Source organism: Lates calcarifer, linkage group LG6 (assembly GCF_001640805.2).
Source record: "Lates calcarifer isolate ASB-BC8 linkage group LG6, TLL_Latcal_v3, whole genome shotgun sequence".
In the NCBI taxonomy this organism is placed as follows: Eukaryota; Metazoa; Chordata; class Actinopteri; family Centropomidae; genus Lates; species Lates calcarifer.
The window spans coordinates 7,836,686-7,858,600 of NC_066838.1; the positions used below are offsets into that span (position 1 = coordinate 7,836,686).

A 21,915-nucleotide genomic window follows, 5' to 3' on the forward strand; every position below is an offset into this window, starting at 1 on the left:
TATGTCAATCCACTAAATGCCTAAAAATTTAAGAAGTAAGTAAAAACATATATAAAAGGCTTTTTTAGATTAGATACCCAAAAATGACTCCAGTGGCTTATGAAACATTCAGCTCAGGTGTAAACAAATTCAACTCAACAGCAGATGCATGTTGCATCAAGTGTTAGATGCTTTTTGGTTCAGCACTCCAACCCTTATTTTGATGAACAGTCTGTCCTCTGCATTGTGCTTGGTTTTCCCTGTAACACCACGCTGCCTTGTTGATGTTTCCTGTGTCTGATGAACCTGAGAGAGGAGATTATTGTTGGCAGAAACAGATGGGTAAAACTAAGATTGGATTTCCTTTAATAAACATTTGTTGGCTTGCCAACATGGCTTAAAGAATCTCTCTTCAGATCTTGATAGTGGAAGAAAATTAATTCCAGTAGAGAAAAATGATGGCAACTAGTGCCCATGACTCAGAATAAAGCATGTAATTGTTCTGAGTCATTTGGAGGGCACAACTGCCTTTAAAAGTGTGCAGCTTATTCACTAGGTTATCATCATTAATGTAAAAATGTTTTTTTTCTACCACAATCTTAAGTTTTTGCACCATTGAGGCAAAAGTGGCATTCATGCTTTTGTTAGTATAGTGGGCCGTATATTTCACTATCTAACTTAACTCTTCTTTGTCAGTCCAGTCATCTTCTCTTCATACTGAAGAAGGTTTGTATTTGCAGCTGGCAGAGTTAGCCGCCTCCTGTTGTGGCCAAGGTTCGATGTAGCACAGATACATTAAGCAGAGGGGACCCTTCCCCTCCAGTGTCCCCATGTGAACCCTAAACAACCCCAGTGAACCTGCCAAACCCTCACCGATTGGCTAGAGAACAGACGGCAGCATCCAATTGGAAATCATTTCAACCCTCTGATTTCTGAGCCCTCCCCCGCTGCTTCTCGACCCCTTCTCGTTCAACTAGTATCGATTAAGAGCCTGTGTTACATAGGTGCAAATTCTCCTCTGTTCCTCCTGTGCAGACATCAGAGGAAGAGTGAGCAGAGTGTTTTGACTTCAGTTGTTGAAAACTTAAAGAGCTTAGAGAACTGTCTTGTCTGATGGTTTTCTTTATGAAAATGGCTTCAGATGCTGCAAACCAAAGACAACTCAGGTGGGTGGGGATTAGATATGACACCCAGGTGGGATTGGCCTGAAGGTTTATCTGTTTAAAAATATCCTCTGAAGTGAGTCAGTGCCGGTCAGCATTGTTAATTGATCCAGGTCACCAATTTGTGTGTGTGTGGCGTGTGAGACCGTGACCTCAAGGCCACAGTATTAAATGCAGGCTAATCCTGAATAAACTTGTACGTGTTGTACGTATTTAAAGGTTCAGAGATAGAAATAGAAAAGCAGTTAGTGTGTCTGAGCAGTCTCAGGTCCAAATTAGAATCAGCAGGATGCAGGTGCTAGAGGAATATGTTACAAGCCAGATACTTTTAGCGTGACTGTGGCCAAATTTAGATGAACTCTTAGACATGGTTATTTGAATGTGTGTTGTTTAACCTTATGAAAACAAAGCAAATACTGCACCCACTGAAGGAACTTTGAACTTTGAAACTTTGTCTCTCTGGTCCTGAACTGAAGCATATTGATAATTAATAAAGTCACACTGTGGCAGATATAGATGTTTAAAATCTAGCCAGATAGTGTTGATTACTCAATCTGTTAATCAAAAATGTATTCATTCATTATCTATACTGCTTATCCGTTAAGGGTCGCGGGTGGGCTGGAGTCTATTCCAGCTGACTCTGGGTGAAAGGCGGGGTACACCCTGTACAGATCACCAGTCCATCACAGGGCCAACATATACAGACAAACAATCATTCACACTCACATTAGAGTTACCAGTTAACCTAAGCTGCATGTCTTTGGACTGTGGGAGGAAGCCGGAGTACCCAGAGAGAACCCATGCAGGCACAGGGAGAACATGCAAACTCCACAAAGAAAAGCCCCGGGCGAACTGGGAACCCAAAACCTTCCTGCTGTGAGGCAGCAGTGCTAACCACTGTGCCACCATTTAATCAAAAATAACTTTGTTAATTTGGCATTTATCAAGGAACAAGACTTAAGACATGAATGTGTATCAAAATATATATATATATATATATATATATATATGCATGTATTTATGATATCTACTTCTTGTTCCTATGGAAGATGAATATACTTAGCATCTGCCACTGAATGTAATGATTTTATGACAGCAATAACTAAAAAAAAAGTTAAGCATTTGCAGACACTTGCCACTCTGACAGTCATTGAATAAAGAGAGGATTTTGCAGTATGTATTTGAACAGAATGTTTTATGTTATGTTGCCTTTGAATGAAAGCAACCTGAGTTGATTGGTTAGCCCCCTGCCTCCTCACCACCACCACCACCAGGCTTCACTATTGTGTAATACTGTTACACAAGCGAGGGGATGTGATGCAGATCTTTTAAGTCCGTAAGCCAGTCCAATATAAAAGGAAGGCGTTATACAGTATCCATTTTCAGAGCCATAAATTGAAGTGTCAGTGGCTTCATTATTTATTATTCTTGCAATTGACCCGCAATTGGGAAACAGGTGGTGCATGATCCCTTGACATCGGTGCAGTGTGTCATCAGCCTGTCGGGCTGTTGGTGAGGTTGTCAAAGGAGGAGACTGATCTGTTGTTTAGAGGTTGTGAATTAAAAATAAACATCTCCATCTCGAGCAAACTGAATCTACAGAGTTGAGTTTGTTTTTCTTTCATTTTCTTCCACCGCAGTTTTTTTCCCCATCATTTTATCTTTTTTATTTTCCTGCATTCTCCCACTCACAGGTGAGGTATAAGGGCTTTGTAAAACACATCAGCTGGGGTCAATCCTCCTGAATTCAAAGTGTAAATTGAAGATGCCATTCAGCTTTCATTCAATGTCACTCATTCAAAGCTCATTGTAAAAATAGCCTGAATTCCTAAGATGTTCAGCTTTGGAGAAATTCCACTCAGATTTTTTAGGAAAGTTTGACTTGCAGTTCATGTTAATTTCCCCTCTCTCTCTCTCCTCTCTATTTGTCTCCTCCCTCTTTGAAATCTGCCTTGAGCACTTGCAGGGTTTATAATGAGACCCTAGTACACATTGTTCAAATGCTGACATATGAACTGGGGGTACGATGCCTGTGTGTGTGTGTATGTGTGTGTATAGGTGGATGTAGGTTCTTGTACCTCTATCTTTGTCAGATGCAGACCTTGAGAATGAGGACATTCTTAGAAACTCCTTTAGGATAAGGTTAAAGTAAGGGGCGAGGGAATGTGTTAAACCAGCACAGGTCCTGGCTGGTGTAGAGGTGCAAACGTGTGTGTGTGTTTGCGTGCATGTGTGTTGAGTATGAATCTGTGTGGTGATTTTCAAGCTGTCTTTCAAGCTATATTAAGAGGTAGTTTGTGCTGTGCAGTGTGTGCGCGCATGTGTGTACAATGTCCTTGCATCATGGCATACATCTTGTATAACTTTATTTTTTCTAGCAAGCTGAACAGTGGCATTATTAGGCAGATCTTATGTAAGGCAGCTTATGCAAGCAGCTGTCTTCTCGCTGCCCTCCTTCTTCATCATTCATTTTTATCTCTCTCTCTCTCAGGGGCTTTCAAGAGGTAATTACATGGTGTCTGTGGGTGCATATGTGAAGCAAAAAGTCTGCTGTATTTTGTCCATTAAGCCCTCAGTAGGTACCGTTTCTGTGTAAGAATGCCCCCATTTTATTCCCCCTAATCACCCACTGATGCTGAGGTGCAACAGAGTATAGAGCCTGTAGTTACACTCTCATTCGACAAGAAAAACATTAAATGACTTTTTTTAAGCTTTGTAGATTTTGTCATATTAAGAAAATTTCATTTTCTAATAAGTCCTCCAAACTAGACGCACCAGTGGCAGGTGTAGAAGCATATATATATATATGTGTATGTATGTATGTATATGTGTGTGTATATGTGTGTATATATATATGTGTATAGTGTGGGCATGTTTCACTGCATTTCGTTCAACAAAATACTGTTTCTTCGTGAGCACATTTTCCCAAGTTTCAATTAATTTGTGTGCTTGAGATAAGTGTAGCTACAGAGAGCCATGACAACAGACCGCCTCTCTCTACAAAGCATGCAGATATCAGTGTTAAAGTGATTATTAACATTAGTTAGAGCAATTACAGGAGTTAGTCATTAATCATGATAATGTATGTATAACTATGAAAGTATCACAACCGCACTGAGCTCCTTCACCTGACACTGAAGTTGTAACATAATATGAAGGCCAGTATTCCCCATTCTCTCTCTCACTTTCAGATTCTGAAATAATAAGATTTGTTGCTTGTGTAGAGTATGGCTTTAAATTTAAAACAATATGGGATTTGGAGATAAAACAACATTAAAGAGGAGACGGCATCTTGAGTTTTCTGCAGCACTAACTAAGACACAGGGTAATGATACAAGTATATAAAGTCACAGTGGATTGTTAACAGCTAAGAAACATCACAGTATTTTAGTGACAATGTAATATATAAAAATGCAACCTTGGTAAAAAAGGCAAAACTGCAAATGTTGTGTTCAGACTTTTTCACATTTTAAGGAACTTAATTAAATTGTTTTACAAGACATCCATATCTTTTCATAGCACAGCTTCAGCTTGCTGTGTCAATCACCAACTGGTGAATTACTCATTTGGGGGGAGCTTCCACATGTGTGTAGTGATCTCATGCTGGTTCCAGATGAAGTGTTGTCCTATTTCCTACTGGAGAAATTTAGGTTATCACACTCCCTCCCCCCTTTGGTCATGGGGGTGTTTTTAGGACACCAGACAGACCAGACTGCTCCCCTCCCCCCAGGCCTCTCCGTACCCCCCCCCCAACACACACACACATCCCCTGTCTTTGTCCATCTCCCTGATCATCCCTCATGCCTCCCTTTTTTATTTTTACCACCCACCCCCCACCCCCCCAAACAACATCCTGTTTCCATATTCACAGATTTTACATTGCTCCTCGCTCTGTCTCGCCCAGTCAAAAGTAATGCTGCACACACACTGCAGTGTTGGCTGAATCAGATGCCCTTGGAACACCTCCTTGACCTGCTGTGTGAGGTTATGTAAGGTAAGATGATGTAGGAGGTAAATCAGAGATGGTGTCTTCTGTTTTTTATTATTAAAATGTCAACTCGAACTGTGTGACTATTTCTGAACGAGCTTGAATGTTATTGTAAGTTTATGGTTGGCGCCTCAGCACAAGTGAAAGCACTTTCTGTGCACATTGAATTTGAAAGTCTCATGTTCACAGAAGAGTACTTCTCTGGACTTTGTAAGGATTTTTTGAGAGGGGGGGGAGTCAAAAGGTGTGATTCATGTGATGATGCAAAACTGTGAAAACAACACGTGTATTAGGGAAAACAAACACACCATTAGCATTTACTCTGTCAGAAATGCAGCAGGTGGTTAACAGTTTACAATGCAGTAAGACAAACCATGGGCTGAGAGGATTCAACTGCTTTACATTGTTTTAATAGAAAAGACTATAAAGAAGAAAGTGAACAGTGTTGTCTGACAGGAATACCAAACTGACTGAATGTTGTCTCCCACACTGTGTGTGCATGCTCTGGCTTTTGTTTTTCACATTACATCCAGTATGTGCATGCGTCTTCTACTGTGAATCCCTTGTGCATGTGTAGGCAATTTTGAATCCCACTCAAAAAAGCTGACTCCACCAATAGCAATGAAAACTACTTACAGAGTGCAAATAGCCTAATGCTAAATAGCCATATTAACCATAGATATTGTGGGATTTGATAAATGGAAACCTTAAGAATCATAGGATTTGAGTCATATTAATTTATGTTTGATGGGAGAAATGTTTCCAAGCTTGATTAGGATTTTGAATCAAGTCTTTTCAGCACAGCACAGATTTAACCATAGTCTGGTTGGGAATTAAAATGGCTAAAATAACAGTATCTTTCAATTAAATGTCTATTCTCCAAGATAATTATCTGCCATCTGTCAAGATTGAATGAATGCTTAGTTAACAAGCACTGTGAGCTGCTACGGTGCCTGTGAACAAAAGCTGCATTTATATTCAAAAGGTGCTCAGGTTCATTTCTTTTTTTTTATCTAAAACAACATGAATGTTCCTCTTAGGTTTCACTGATTCCATGTGTAAACTGTCTTGTTCAAAGTCAAAACAGTAAGATTCACCTGTGCAGTGCCCTGTGGAGCTGGGAGAATGTCAGATCAGTGCAGAGTTGAAAGCAACACATTGTAACGTTTGTAGAGGAGCTCCAAAATAGCTTTCACTATTTTCACAACACCTGCAGAGTATAATGCAATCCAGTGCAATAACCCTGCAGTAAATCATACCTCTGTGAGACTTATTTTAAAAAAAAAAAAAAAAAAAAACCTGTGTCAAGGATGCTCACCCCTGTGGTTCGATTTTAGGCTGTAATTCGTGGTGATTGATTTCATTAATTTTTTATGTGTTGGATGGAGAAAAACACATTTTCACAAAATTATTGCAAGACTGTTGGACTGGATTGCATTGCCTTGTATAGGTGTTCATATGTCATGTTCACCTCCAGGTAGTTAAAAAGTTTGTGTCAGGTCAAAACAAATAGAGGCAAGTGTTTAACCTACATAGAGCTGCGTAGAGTAGACAACATATACTGTCTGTTATATAACAGTTGTTTTGCAGGCTGAAGGCTCGACATGACCAGAGCAGTTTGGCCTGCTTTCCTCTATATAAAGTTACACACAGCTTGATTCCAGTGAATCCAAGTGGTTTTTGGCTGGATGTGACTTCCAAGTTATGTAGGGTAATAACAAGCTGTACAGTATGTCTGTGGGAGTTTCATGTGACCTACTTTTGAATACATGTGGTGTAGTGTAAGCCCAAGTCAAGTCAGGTTGCTCTTCGGGAATGTGTTCTTTAACAAAACAGAATTCTTCGCAGTATCATGGAAGTAAGAAACCTATTTTTCATTTGGTACTTTCATGTGTTCTGCTTACAGCAATTTTATCTTTTAAAATAGTCAGAGAATGTCTTGTTGTCCTAGTACAGAGTTTTGGATTTCATAATCTGCTGAAATTACTGCTGAAGTACAGTCAGCTTTTGTAGCAATAACACTTAGGATAGTGTAACCTCTTCTATGTCCTTGCTAACATAGTGACAGTGTTTGTGCGTTGGATGGCACTATTAGACTTAGATGCACAAACAGTATGTTCACACACACCAGTAATAGGCATAGAAAGACCAAAGACCTCCCAGCCAGAATGTGCAGCCATCACTTCCCTGGCATGTAATGTTACATAAGGTTGTCACTGATCCAAGTACTGTATGTGCTCTGTTCCCAATTTACTGTAATGTACTTTCCCAGTGATGGTTAGTCTGTGGTTGCTAACAGTGTCGTGGATTCTGATTGTTGTGGGTAAGAGAGATGAGTTTTTAATCCAGAGTGTGAGATTAACTACCAACCGACCCTACTGTGGTATCTTTGAGCAAGACACAGGATTTCTATGCCAGCAGCAGGTTGTTTTGTGGTGGATCACAGATGCAGCAGAAGGTAAATACTTACCCTAAAAAGTCACTTACCCTCTTTTTAGCTGTGCCAGCAACATGGGAATGGCAGTGTCAGTTCATCTACCGCTTCTTTCCTGATGGAAATAGCTCAACAGCTATCAGACAGGTATTGCCATGAAATTTTGTACAGACGTTCACGGTCCTTGGGGGATGTATCCTAGTGACTCTGATGATCTGCTTACCCTTCTTTGAGCATCACCATGACATCAACATTTTTGGTTCTGAGTGACATGTCTCAACAACAACTGGATGAAATTTTGTATCCACATTCATGTCTCCAGATGACTTTGGTGTTCCTCTTAATTTTCTACCTAGCACCACCCTGGTTTTTCTGTTGTCCTATACTTTGGGTTATAGCTTGTCAAATTTACACTCTCATCAGCTTCTTTGTTTTTTGTTCTAATTAGCAAATAGTAGCATGCTCACACATTAAACTGTAATGGTAATTACAGCAAATATTGCCTTCTTTAAATCAACATGTCAACATTATCACTGTAACTGCAGTGCTGCTATGGTTGTATGCTGACTTCAAGTGTTGACCACATCTTAAAGGGGAAATCTTTCATGAATTAATCTTTATTTCTGTTTTTGAAAACAAAATGGATTTTTGTTAGTGCGCTACGGTGATTGCTCGCTAAATGCCCTCCTTTGTGAAGACAGAAAAACAGCCCCATTTGTTAAAAAAGCATACAGTGTGTTTATGTTCAGTAGCACTGGCAGAAATAGTTTGATTGTATCACCACAAAAAGTCCCTAGGGAGGAGGTTGTGTAGAATATTTGGGTTGTACAAAGTGACTGAAACCACAGTAAATATTTTGTTTCTTTTAATGATTTTGCTGAACTTTCACTAACCTGTGGTAGGAAACAACAGTCTAGAAGAGGACAGTGCTGTAGCGGTGATTGCCTGTTTGTGGTCAGGGGGCTCTTCATATGGTTCTTGAGCTGGTTTTAGGGGGTTTGACAAGAAAACGAGCTGTGGTTTTGATTTCATCCACTTTCACTCAAACATGAGAGTGAAGAGGATATTATTTTGCTTGCCACCTTGCTGCCATTCTACATGTTTACAAAGTCTGAAGACAGTCACTTCTTCTGTCGTTATACACACATCTGTGTTTTTGGGAAACCAGAACATCAGAGTTCACCAGGTCCTTGGTTACTGGTTTTCTGCCGAGCAACCGGTCCATGAAGTCTAGCTTGGCTGATTTCATGAGGCTTGTAAAACCACCCCATCCGTCCAATAAGTCAACTTGGCTGAAGTTACTTGTTGTGTAATCTGCTGTGTAATGTTATTCAAGGTGAGCTGGCAGATGATCAAAAGTAAACCTTGCTGTGATACTACTGTGTGTCTGGCCTCATCTGAGTGGGAGTGCATATTATTTAAAGCCTTTGTTTTTAACAAAGAGAGACAAAACTAAGGCCATAATTCTTATTTATGCTGGTAGATGAAGGCCAGGGAAACATTTTGCTGTAACTCACAGACCTTTGTGAATTAATGTGATTTATGTAATTGTCTCACATCTTTTTTTTTTCTTTGCTCAGAATCTCTGTAGCGTGAGCCCTTCTTTAATACTGCTGCTTTTGATTATACTATCTGTAATAATGACGTGTCTGTTCTCATGTGTGCCTTTATAACTGTTTGAAATATAAATAACGATCATGACTCTTGCTGTTTACATAACAGAATTATAGTGCTCTAAAACAAAAAAAGGAACAAAACTTTGCTCTTACCAAACCGCAGCTGATAATGAAGGGCACGGTGGTAGTCTGTGGTTTCAGTTTATGATCGTCTCACTCTGACACAGAGAAAAGCCTATGAGTAATGTGAGTGTAATTTTGCAGCTGCTGAGAGATGGAGCTTTAAAAGCATCTTAGAAACTCCTGAGAGCTCTACAGCTCTGTCTTTCATCTCTCAGGTCATGATGTTGTTTGTGTCTCACTTTCTCACAGATGGCCTTTAAAATGCTCCTGTCCTGCATTTTTTACTAAGTTCAATACCCTGGAGGTGAACTTTACCTACAATGCAACATGAACACAAGAATTTGATGCATTTCCCTCCTTCAGGAAGAGAATACACAAACAGAGAGAGAGAGAGTTTTGTTGTTGAAATGCATACAAAATATTTATAAATCTCTGGTTTGCTGCTGCTCTCTGTGTCCATTTCAAAATAACCTTCAAATACTATTGATACAGAAAGCTAGAGGTTTAGATTTGCTCTCCTCTTTAGCTCAGTGTCACACATCACATGGTTATTATTCACTGCAAATACGCAGCAGTGATCTGTCCCTGGGTGTATCTGCAGCAGGGGATTGTGTCGATGATCATTTTTACGTGATTGAGGAGTAAAAATGAAACAGACCACCACCTGTGTTTTGGGAATCTCCACTGTCCATGGAAAGTTTTCACCTTGTATGAAAACACAGTTATTACAGGCATCAACTCAGGAATCACTCTTATTCCATCATCATAATGTTGTGTAATGTGTGTGTGTGTGAGTTATGTTAATGATGCAAATGGAAGTAAAAATCTGTATGCACACATTCATGGGGGACGTGAGGAATCATGTAGGTCAAGGTCAGGGTTAGGCAGCTGAGGTGGCTCCAGAAGGTAATTGTAAGTCTCACAACAGAACAGAACAGAGACAAGTCATTTACTGTACCTCAAAAATTCATTTATTTTGCCAGTGTGTCTACACTCGTTCATTCATTTATTCACTCTCAACTGTTCTCTTTCCTGCAGGTGTGTGCAGTGTGGCCATGCTGAGGTAGCAGTGACCTGCAGGTCAGGATGTCTGATGATGAAGAGGAACAGCTGAATGGAAGGGAGAGGGAGATCTGTTACATCAGTGATGAAGAGGAAGATAATGATGGAGATGATGAAGATGAAGAGCTACTGGGTGAGTCAAAATGGTGGATTAAGACCATCTCACATTGCTCCTAGCATGTTTACCACCAACAACTAATATACCAGGGACTAGAAGCAGGGAGACTTCATACAAAGCAGTTAATGATCAACAATGCTCTATTGAGGCCTCATCACCTGTTTGCAGAACTCCTTATTTTTCATAACTGTGAAGATGGTTCTTTATGACTCTGGTGGTCATTGTCACGCTGCAGAATGAATTTGGGATTGATCAGATACCTAAAAGTTTCTTAAACTTTTGCACAGTAGTGTATTTGATATTCAGTAGATTATAATAATAATAATATTCTAACCAAAATAGAAAATACTCTCAAAGTTGTGCCACACTCATTGTTAAGTTTGCTTGAGTGTTGATCAGGACAGGAAAGGTAATTCAAATAAGAGGAAATAAACTACAACACAAAGGTTTATGGGTAAGGAAACAGATGCATACTTAAGCTTACAATTTTCTTTTTCTCGTTGTTTACTTCTTTCTCAATCTCTCTAATTCTTCAAATAAAATAGCATTTGCAGACTTTAAAAAAAAACAACATGTTGCTGACATAACAAATTGAACCAACAGCTATCATATGCACATGTATAACCAGAGTGGCTCTCCTCAGCAGCGTTATGGCCTTGTGTCCGCCCTCAGGAAAAAAAAACTCCTCTGAACTCTCTCATCTCCTCCTCTCCTCATTTCTTTGTTGCCAGTATGTGTTATATAACCCAATGAATCATCTATTAGTTCTATTAGATGCTGAGTCGTTTGTGTTTGTGTGTGTGTGTGTGTGTGGGGGGGGGGGGGGGGTGTTTCTAGCAGTGTGTTTTTGTGTGTAGGAGGTAATATTTAAACTTCAGATGGATAACTTAAATGGCGTCAGTCTTTTCATGACTTTGGCCTCATTTTGAAGAGAAATAAGCCTGTGGTTTTTTAGTATTTACTGTTTTGGGGATTTGTCATGACAAATGGAGGGAGGAGGGGCAACACAATCTAAAAGCACCTTGTTAACTTCTTGTCTAAGATTTCACAAACTAAATGTACCATAGTAGCATTTGGTAACATGCTTAGAGTGCCTTTTCAGTTGATTTGCAGTCAAATAAATATTTCAAGGTCTGATATATTTAAGTGTCAATTAATGAGGGAGACAAAGAGTGAGAGATTTAACTGCAGCAATAACAAAGGTCCTTGTAGTTTAACTCTGCTTCTTTTCTTCTGTGCTCTTCCACTCATAGGTTTGAGTGTGTAATCTTATTTTTCTGTGTTTGTGAGAGCTAACTTCAAAGGCAGCAAATTTGGTCTAGATCTCTTCTATTGGAAGGTTAAGACTTGGTTTCCGGGTTAAGATTAGAATTAGGGTCAAAGTCAGGGTTGGAGGCTAGGTAATGCATTATGTAAATATCTTGTTTGTTTAAACCGTACAAAAACCAAAGACAATTCTAATGACAGTTCAGCATTTTACATTTTTGCTTGCCTGGCAACTGCTCAGTGCCAAGAAATAGATTTTGTAACCACTGGACAGAGCCAGGCTGCTGCTTCCAGTTTCCAGTCTTTGTGCTAAGCTAAGTTAACAGGTTGGTGGCTATAACTTCATATTTATTTCGGACAGAAGAATGTTTTGCAAAATGTATTTGAAAAAGACTGAATTCAGTTTCATCTCTGTGTGTTCACAGTACAAGAGTGACTTTCTGATGTCTATCTTAGCACAAAGATTGAAAACTAGGGGTTAAAAAATACCACACCACTTTTTACTGACTGTAAAGAATGAATGCAATTGTACTGATATGCTTTAAATCTGGTGCAAAATCATGTACAAAACATGAATCCACAGTCATGTTATTTATCCTAACACACAGGTTGAAGTCTGACTGACAGATTTTATTCAATTTAATATTTTGTTTATAAGATTAGATTTTGACAGTTTTGTAAGTGACTGACTGAATCAATGGCCTTACGTAAGTCAAGAACACTGGTCCTACTACTCGTACCCTATCTAAATTAGCCTTGATAACTTCAGTGAAGTAGCAACATGCAGTTTGAATAGAATGATTATAAACCCAAATCAAAAAGGATGGAGTAGATCCTCTTCTCAGATGATTTTTTCAACTGTTCTGCAGTCACTTATTCAGTAACTTTTGAACCAACAGGGGTATACTAAAACAGGCTTGTAGTTCCCAACCTCTTGTCTGTCACAAGTTTTGTGTACTGGAGTTACAATAGCAATTTTCAGAACATTGGGGAACACACTCTCCTCCACTGATTTATCATGTAATACAGGTTTTCTTTGTAAGGATACACTTATTTTATTTATCTTAGACGCCTCATCAGTTTCAGTGTGGTTGTATCATAGTTTAAAACCATATGTAACCACAAGGTTGTAATGTTGAAGGATCACATCCATCTTAAGTTCCACATTTAGAACATTCTTTGCCAGTAAATTTGCCAATGGTTCTCCAGAGCCTTAGTGTTTCCTTTTGCATTTTTAATGATGCCTTCCTAACTTAATTGTAACTTTGTTTCTTGGACCCTTAGCCAGTCCCTTGCCAAACCTGATTTTATGGATGTTTTTCAAGGCTGGGTGTCAAGACTTCATTAAATCCAAAAGGTGTCATTTAGCCAAGGTTAGGTCTGTTTTCTATTTTTCTTCAGGAATCTAACTCAAGCTTGTGATTACTCACAGCAGTGAGTTTTATCAGTCCATTTGATTTATTTTATTTCATTCAACTAATTAGGTCTTTCTTTGGAATATATGAAATTTAATTATTTCCTTCAATTTTTATTCAACAAGTTTCTATGCAGAATCAGAAACAGTTTTCTGGCAGCTAGTGTGAGATTGTGGTCTGACGATCTCCCATCACGGTAACCTCTTAGCCAGCATCAGCTTAATGATAAAAGAAAACATTCAGCCGTTGGTGGTTCGGATAGTACAGTTACAACAAAGGACATTTCAGGAGTAAATGAGATGGTAACTCCAACATATCTCAAATGTTTTCAATTTGTTTACTTTGAATTCCTTCCTTAAAATAAATCACAACCCCACCTCTCACTGCAGAGTTGCTAGACTTAACTAGGTTTCAGAGAGACATGGGTTTAACAGTTCAAGTTCAGTTTTTGACACAGTGCTCCTTATATTTAAGTGTCAACAAAGACCCACCTAGGTTTTACTTTTGGGCTTCCAAAGTACTTTGGCTTTATTTACAGTCTGAAACATTTTAGTTCTCTGTTGTTTTATTGGTACAGTGTTGATATTCGTTGTATGTGTGGCACGGATGTCAGTTGGAGTGTCAAATGTTAATAGTCTACTTGTAGTGTCATCCAAGTTAATTGCAATGTTTACCACACAATTACCTTGTGCTGTGCCAGTGTCCAAATGTTTGGTAAGGGAGGGAATGTAACTCCCTGCTTTGGAATCAGTGGATCCATGTTTAGTAGGAGCCCTTTGAATGCTATCATCTCGTATCTACAGCAATCTCCAGGCCCAGGATTAACCCTTACTTACTGTTTGGGTCAAATCTGACCCATTTTCTGGGTCAAATTTCGCTCATAACTATTGAGGTGGATTTTAGATCCACCAGTGAGGGCCAAAGCAAAGAAATTTGTGGATAACATAGGAGTGATCATGATGCTCACAAGGAACAGAAGTCATACAGAGGTCACGCGAGATCTGAGAGATGACAATGAACAAACAGCAGTTGCTCCAACAGGCATCATTATAACAATCAGCAAATACAGGATCAAGCTACAGAGTATGAAAATTCTTGAGAGTTTATTTTTAGCAAGTGAGGTCAACAGGCAATCAATTCTGTTCTGCTAATCTCAGCAGAGGTTGACAGTTGGCGAGACAGCACCAGCCACAATGATTCATGTTTAAAAAGCTAAACGTTGGGATGATATTTGCAGTATTGTGTGGTCAAACACATGCCTTGAGGCTCTTTCCTTACCATCCTAGAAAAAACCTTATGCAACACATTGATTCTACGTGTCTGTTTCTGTATGGATTAAAAAAGATACTTCTGTACTACAGACAGATTTGAGAGTGATATCAATCTTAACAGCTTACTCGCTGGAAGAAAGCAATTATAACAAGTATTGCTCAGAATGTTGAACTATTCCTTTAAGGCAAGGAGTGCCACTCAAAGAGATGCTGGCTGTTGTTAGACAACAGTCACTTCTGTGCTGTTCAGCCACACATGACTATCAACAGCATTCAGGCAACCAAAGATATAGTAATAACTTACAAACTAAACAAAAGCTAAACTCAGAGTGCCCCACTGCTGTTTTTCCAAGCTTGTTTTTTTTTTTTTTCTGAGGGGGGTACATGCTGACTTTTGTACTTTTGTAAACCGACTTTTGTTCCAGCACTCTACGGGAATAATATTTCTGGGCTGCAGGGGATGTTGTAGCTGCACTGTAGTTCTCCAGTTCTTCACCTGTCTTAATAAATCCATGGATGTGCCAGTGCTTCCTGTCACATCACAGTTTGGGGAGTAGCAAGAAGTATAAATGTTTTTGGCCTATAGAGATCTGTGAGCTCCTCATCACTGTGAGTCAGTCTTAGATAACCCTTTAACGTGACAGATTGCTTGTTATGTTTGGACCTCGGCAGCAGAAACCTGTGAAGCTGTGAAGAACTTTTAACACACACGTACACATGGGCACACGCACATCCTCTTCTACTCACTCTCTTCTCACCCCCCCACCCCCTCCACACACACACACACACACACACACACACACACACATATACATGCACAGACTGTATATGTGGTCCTAATTGCAGCAGTAGTACCTTGAGCGAGATGATGATGATGATGACCGTGACGATGACGATGATGACAATGAGCCAATAATCATTCAACAAAAAGGGGTTCAGGTCCACATGCCTTCCTGCTTACTGCTCTGGCTTATAAAACATGTTTGCCACAACAGTTGTGCAACACTTTGTATAACTGACCCAGCAAAGCAGCTTGGTCATAGCAGATTAAAAACTGTGTCATCTTACAGTAATTGTATTATTTTTTAGGTGTGTAGGGTATTTGATCTTTATGCATAATTAAAAACAAACCAGTTACATTGACTACATTGAAAATCCAGACCCCAAACCTCAGAGTAGCAAAGTTTTGGTCGGGGTTGTGTACACCACGTGGTAATCAAAAAGATGGTGATGGTACAAAAGCAGTTGATGTAGTAGTTAGGAGATTTAGGAAGAGCCATATAATAGAACCAGTAGAAGAGGGCACAGTGAGTACTAAACACCATTTTTTTAAACTGCAAGGCAATGTTGAAGTAATAAATGTGTATTTACTGAGGTTTATAGTCTTGCATAGTGCATGCTGGCCCCACACAAGTTGTAGTTAATATGCTAATATATGCAAAAGACAAAAAACATACTTTTTGAGCCACTGGGTCAGATTTTGAGGGAAAGCTTGTATGCTGTATTGATTTACAGTACAGTTCAGGAGGAAGTACTCTGTTCCACAAAGGGTTGAACATCTGAGTTTGTCATCTTGGCTGTTGGTAGAAGGAGTGAAGGAAGAAAAAAAGCACATGTACATGTTTATCTTCTTCACTTTGCAAGTCTATTTTGCTCGTGTGACATCATCACCCCCCATCGTCTCCTGCGTCTGTCCCACTGTTGCCATAACAACCATCACCAGGACGCCAGCCACCTCAGAGTCATGAGTTTCCTTTTCCAGGTTCGACATCCCCCTTTTCTTTCTCTTTTTACCCCATTTTCTTTTCTCCCATTTGCCATCTCCTCCACTGCCTTTCATTCTCTCTCACTTTTCTCTCTATTTTCTTCTCTACTTTGCTCTCTTCTCCTCTTTGTTGATTTACCTTCCTCCCTGTTCATTCATTCTGTTCTTTCTGTCCCTACATTTTTATTGCTATCTTCCACTGTCATTTTTTTTTTTTTTGGGTCATTTTTATGTCATTATTCTTGATTTAAATTTTTCCTTTAAAGTATTTTAATGGAGCTGCGCTGAGCTCTTTCAGTTTCTCTTTTTCTGATTTATGTTCCTCACCTCCTCTGTTATTTTTTTCATGAATATATTATAAAGACACAGGGCTGTATATTTCAGCAGCAAGTGCCATTTAGAGTAGAAAGAGTACAATAAGAGAACAAAGAAAGTAATAGAGTTCAATGTTCATGTGACACAATCATCCCAATGTATGAATGGAAACATCTAGACGTATGGACTGAAGTTTTATCAGGATTTTCAAAAATAACCATATCAAAGGGTTTAGAATTTATTATTTCACAAAGAAATTCTTTATTATGAAATTATGATGATTATGAAAAAAGACCAAATTGTGAAAAACATTGCCAGTTACAGTAATTCTACATCTGTTTCAAGGAAATTTGGACAATTTTCATCCTAAACACTAACACTGCGTGTCTGGTATCGTGTTCCTCCAAATTCTCTGACTCACTCAAGTGACGCTTTTTATATTCTTTGGTGTGTTTGTTTTTTTGTAATTGCAGAAGGTCAGGTTGATTTTTCTATTTGAAAAATAAAGAAAGAAGTATAATTAGTTTGCTCCTCTGTATCAGTTTTTTGCTCTGGAGAGGTTTGGGGTTGTCATGGTGACCACTGGCACTATTTTGAGCACCCATATATACATAACATACACATACATGTGTGGAAATGACACATTTTGTTACAAGTATTTTAGACAACATGTTTGGAAAAATCACACAACATAAGCATTTCCGTACATATTTAAATTGCTGGTTTCTCATCAGGATCATGTTTGTAAGCCAATGCAGGGAGCCATGTGTGTTTTAATGTTACTGCCTGTCTTCTCATCTCATTTTTTCCCCTGATATAATGGGGGAAATTGCACAACAAAGATGATGCAATGGAAATGTACCACTTAACTAAGATGGAAGGTCAATTGGAGACGGACCTTTTCCATAATAAACTCGGGAGAAAGTGAGAGAGAGGGAGGCAGGACAAGAGAGATACAGAGAGACATTTTTGTCTCCTTTTCATATTAGTCGATGTATATTCTCAGCTATATGGAAGAAATAGTAGTATAGTATATATGTTGAGACATATTGAGTCATTGCAAATCAGTGAGCCGGATGATATTATATTTAGAGAATTTTTTTCATCATTAACTCTCCCAACAACTATTGGACATCACGTCTTCCTAGCATACACATATGACCAAAAAGATAACTAGATAGACTCTGAGTTTGTGAGTGTGAGTCCCAGACTGAAGCCCACTTTCAATAAACTTCTAATAATCATATTTTCCAATAACTGTTTATGTTTACAGTTAGTCCCTAGTACAATATAGAATTACATGGAGACTAATTATAGTCTTAAAAAGTGAAATCCAGAAATATCCGTCTTTCACAACAGATGTAAATATGTGCAAGAAAATAAATGGTGCTATATTATGGGAATAGTAATTTGATGTCAAGTATAAAACCATAAAGACATTGGTGACTGAATGTGCTTAATAGAAAATAATTAAATGGCAGATAAAAGGAAAACAAGCAACTTCACAAACAGAAACAGTTCTTCCATTTCTGGTTTTGTCTTTACTTCTGGTTGCTCTGGTTGTCACTGATTGAACTAAGAAAATGACTAATATATCAGCTACATTGGGCTAATATATAACAGAATTAAACATAAGATCTTTGATGTAGGAGCCGTAAAAACCTGTGTGAAAATCACTTTTAATCTTTTGAAAAACATCTGAGGATTTTTCACTTAAAAAACATTATGAGCCATAAGCAGTTGGGAAGAACCTTCTGTGGAAAACACAAACAGACCCAGAAAAATACTCTCACCATAGAAACACCAAGTCTGTGTGTTTGTGATGTGTGTGAGTATGTGTGTACATGTGTGCGTGTGTGTGTGTGTGCACAGAAAAGTCCATTTTTCAAACAGTGACAGTGAGCAATGGACTTGGGGAGGTGGGACCAGTCTCCAAAAATAAAATCATCCTCTTCAGCATCACAGTGCTTCTGGGATGCCTGTTCTGGGTCAGGTGTGTGTGTGCCCACCTCCTCATAGTGTACCACAGGGTTTATAGTGCATGCGTGGGTGTGTGTGAGTCTGTGTGTGAACAGAATGAAGGGTGTGTGCTGCATGTTATTGGCCCTCTGCAGCTCAAATGAGGCTGTCATGAGGTTTAGTCACATCTTTCATAAGACACACACAAGCACACACACGTACATAGACGCACACTGACTCCAGAGAGCGTGAGAGTAATAGTCTGTTAATTAGCCTGTTGCTCCCCTGCCTGTGTGTAGGCGTAGGTAAGCAGAGTACACTCTGAAGAAAAACAAGTAAACATGTTTCCTCCCACGTATGTTACAGACACCTGGCGGTTTAATCAGCAGCAAGATGTTTCACCTTGCCAACTTTGGTCAAAATTGGACTGGTGGAACAACAGGTAGTCACTTTTGATAGCGAGATTATTAATGTTGTGTTTTTCACTTCTTCAACTTCCAAACAGAAATGAACAATGGCTGTGGCATCGTCTTCTCAGTACATGATGGTTTTATTAAAGAAAGTCCATAATGTTGACGACAGGATTGATTAAAGCCTTGAGTCAAGCATGTAAAATGAAAAGAGGGCGCTGATAAAATTATCACCCAACTCTGCAGCTCTACAGAGCTTTCATCAGCACTCTCATAAACCTTGTCTGCAGCAGCAACAGGCAGCTGTTTGAAGCAAACAAGCTCAGATAAACCAGACAGAGTTTGGGAACATAGTGAAGCATTTAGCAGCTTAAGAGCCAGATGTTTTTCTCAGGACCAAACCAGAGCTAAAAGGAGGGTGAAATACCAAACTACATTCATCAAATAAAAGGAATAATACAAGTCCAGATGAATGAACACATTATCGATAACTTTTGCAGGGCACTAATAAATAGGGTGGGTGTGAATGGGGTCTAAATGCTCTTTAGAGTGAAGAAATCAAATTAAACAGGCTAGCTACTTGATTGATGTACAGCATGATTGATTACATGTCTGTTTGTGTACGTCTATTGACTATTTGTCTGTTGAGGTATTTAGGCTAGTTTGCCAAAGTCCAAGAAAATGTCTTGTTAATCTGTGAATGGAGCACTAATAGAAGGGCAGAGGACTTTATAGCTTGTCCACTAAGGAAACCCTGTCTCCTAGAAATTATGTTCATACAGGCTATAGCTAAGATGCAAACATAACTGTAAAAGTTCACACTGTCTTCAGACACAATGTGAACCCCAGTGTCTGGTGTGACAGTTCTGTGATTTGTATGCCCACCATCCACCTCAAACATGTCCTGGTGGAGACTGTCCTCTTATTAAAAAAATAAAATTTAAAAAAGTGAGCCCATAGGTCATCTGTGGCAGCTCAAGTCAGTGTTACAAGGAGGGATGGGTGGATTGATGGACAGATCGAGAAAATACAGACTAAAAGACTTTCACATCAGTGAAACATAAGTGTTGTTTACTTAATCTGTGACTGTACCTGAACCTTAACAACACAGTTATTAGCAATAGTCCTTTTTCCTTAATCAAGTACTTATTTTGACCCAAACCACAATCGTTTCCTAAACCTTATTAAGTAGTGTTGGTGCCTAAACCTAACCAAACTGTGACTGTTCCATAAAGTTAACTTCATGTTTATTATTGTTACCATGATGATGAAGGTCCAATATGCCTGCCAAAGGTGCAAAACTATGTGCCACAGCCGAGGCAGGAACAAGTGTCCTTTATGGTTATTTAGGTTGGAGGACTAGTTGCCTGGTGACTCTGCTGATGTTAATAAATGTAGTAGATGTAAAAAGCGTTGTCACCACAACTTACCACAACTAGTAGGCCTATATAAAAATTATTTCCAGCAAACAGTGTTGGGACAGGAGGCATCTTAGAATAAACTGAATAACAGTATAAGGAAGTAGTTAACAGTAGAATTTATCAAAGAGAGTGGTCAATATCAAATTCTTAACTTTGGCACAAAAGCAGTCAAAACACATTTCATAATGTGTGTGTGTGTGTGTGTGTGTGTGTGCATGTGTGTGTGTGACCTGATTAAAGGCTGCACAAAGTGAAGTGTAGGAGGTGATACAGTAACACCAGCTGGTCTACATACTGATACACAGGGCTGCCAGATCCCACTGTGCGTGTGTGCGTGAGAAACAGATGAGGTTTTGTGTGCGAGCAGACTTCAGATCAGGTAACACTCTGGCTCACTGTCAAAGTGATTATGAGTTAGAATAAGTCATCAGCAAAACCACCTGCCATCTTTGTTTTGAATCATGTGTTAGCTGTAGACTCAGAGCTGTTATAATCTGAACTCATCACTTTCACGTGCCCCTGCTGTGAAGTCATCCTGATGTCACTGCCACGGGTTTATTTATACTCAGCGGTCGGACATGGAGAATCCCAATTCCTGCAACCCACAGATGGTCAGTTACATTTTTAGATTTCTGATCCACTCAAGTCAAAAGTCATAGAATTAACAAAAAGTGTAATGTGTAATTCCTGTGTAACAGCTCTGTGCTGAATCAGTCACTAAATGTTTGCCTGAATCTCAAACGTCTGTTGCTTTTTAGAGGAGGCTTTCATTTTCCTTTTGCCACGTTTGACTGATGGATAAGGTTCAGGATGTTGAATAATCCTTGTGTACAGAGCTCAATTTAATGTTTGGGGAAGGGCTGCAGCGGTGTGGGGCCCGCAAGACAGGCGGGCTGATTGACTCGATAGAATAACAAGCAACAATTAAAAATATAGAACCTGCTGTGGCATCCTGATTCTGAAATGAATGATTTATTATTAAGGTACTGAAAAAAGAAAGTGGAAAAAAAGGAGGAGGAGAAATTATAACAGCACTGACATGATCAGAGCAAGGTGAGTTTTAAACAACTGGCTTTATTACAGATTCCTTTACTCTACAACTCCCAGATCTCACTAAATCTGAGGATTCTGGTGTAATTATCTGTTATTGTCATATCATGAAAAAAAAAACAAAACAAAACATGAAACTTACAACAAATTTAGATTTATTCTGGTGTTTCTAGATTGTCTGTAATAAAGCAATTGTCTATAACATGGCTTCTGTCAGTGATGTGGCTGCCATTCAGGCCTTGTTTTAATTAGAAAATTTTAGGCCTGCATTTTAGTCTGAACGGACCGAAACTGGAGACTTTTAGGAAATGATGATGCAGACACCCGTATTCACTTCCTGACCAGGTCTTATCAGCCTCGACTACCAGTGGTGAATGCATGAATAATGAATTACTGACCTTGGTGTCTTTGCTAGCAGCTGTTGTGCAGTTAAATTCTTACTTTTAGTGTTTCTCATAGTATTTTCTGCACCTTAGCAAACAACCATAGTAGACAGTCTGTTTTCTGTTTACACTGGCACGTGAATGCTCATATGATTTGTGTTTTCAGGCATGTTGGTG

The 21,915-nt window shown here is 39.1% G+C and overlaps 1 protein-coding gene across 2 annotated transcripts in view; it reads left to right on the forward strand.

Moving 5' to 3' along the window:
- The window catches only part of LOC108882567 (helicase ARIP4), a 72,278-nt gene that overhangs the window by 8,564 nt on the left and 41,799 nt on the right, over nucleotides 1-21,915 (forward strand). Inside the window, exons 1-2 of one of the 2 annotated variants that reach the window (XM_051071081.1) lie at nucleotides 5,027-5,136; nucleotides 10,342-10,498. In XM_051071081.1, coding sequence (XP_050927038.1) covers nucleotides 10,390-10,498 — 109 coding nt within the window. In that variant the 5' untranslated portion in view covers nucleotides 5,027-5,136; nucleotides 10,342-10,389. Of the gene's footprint in view, nucleotides 1-5,026; nucleotides 5,137-10,341; nucleotides 10,499-21,915 lie in introns of those variants that run through there. The other variant, XM_051071080.1, reaches the window with a different exon arrangement.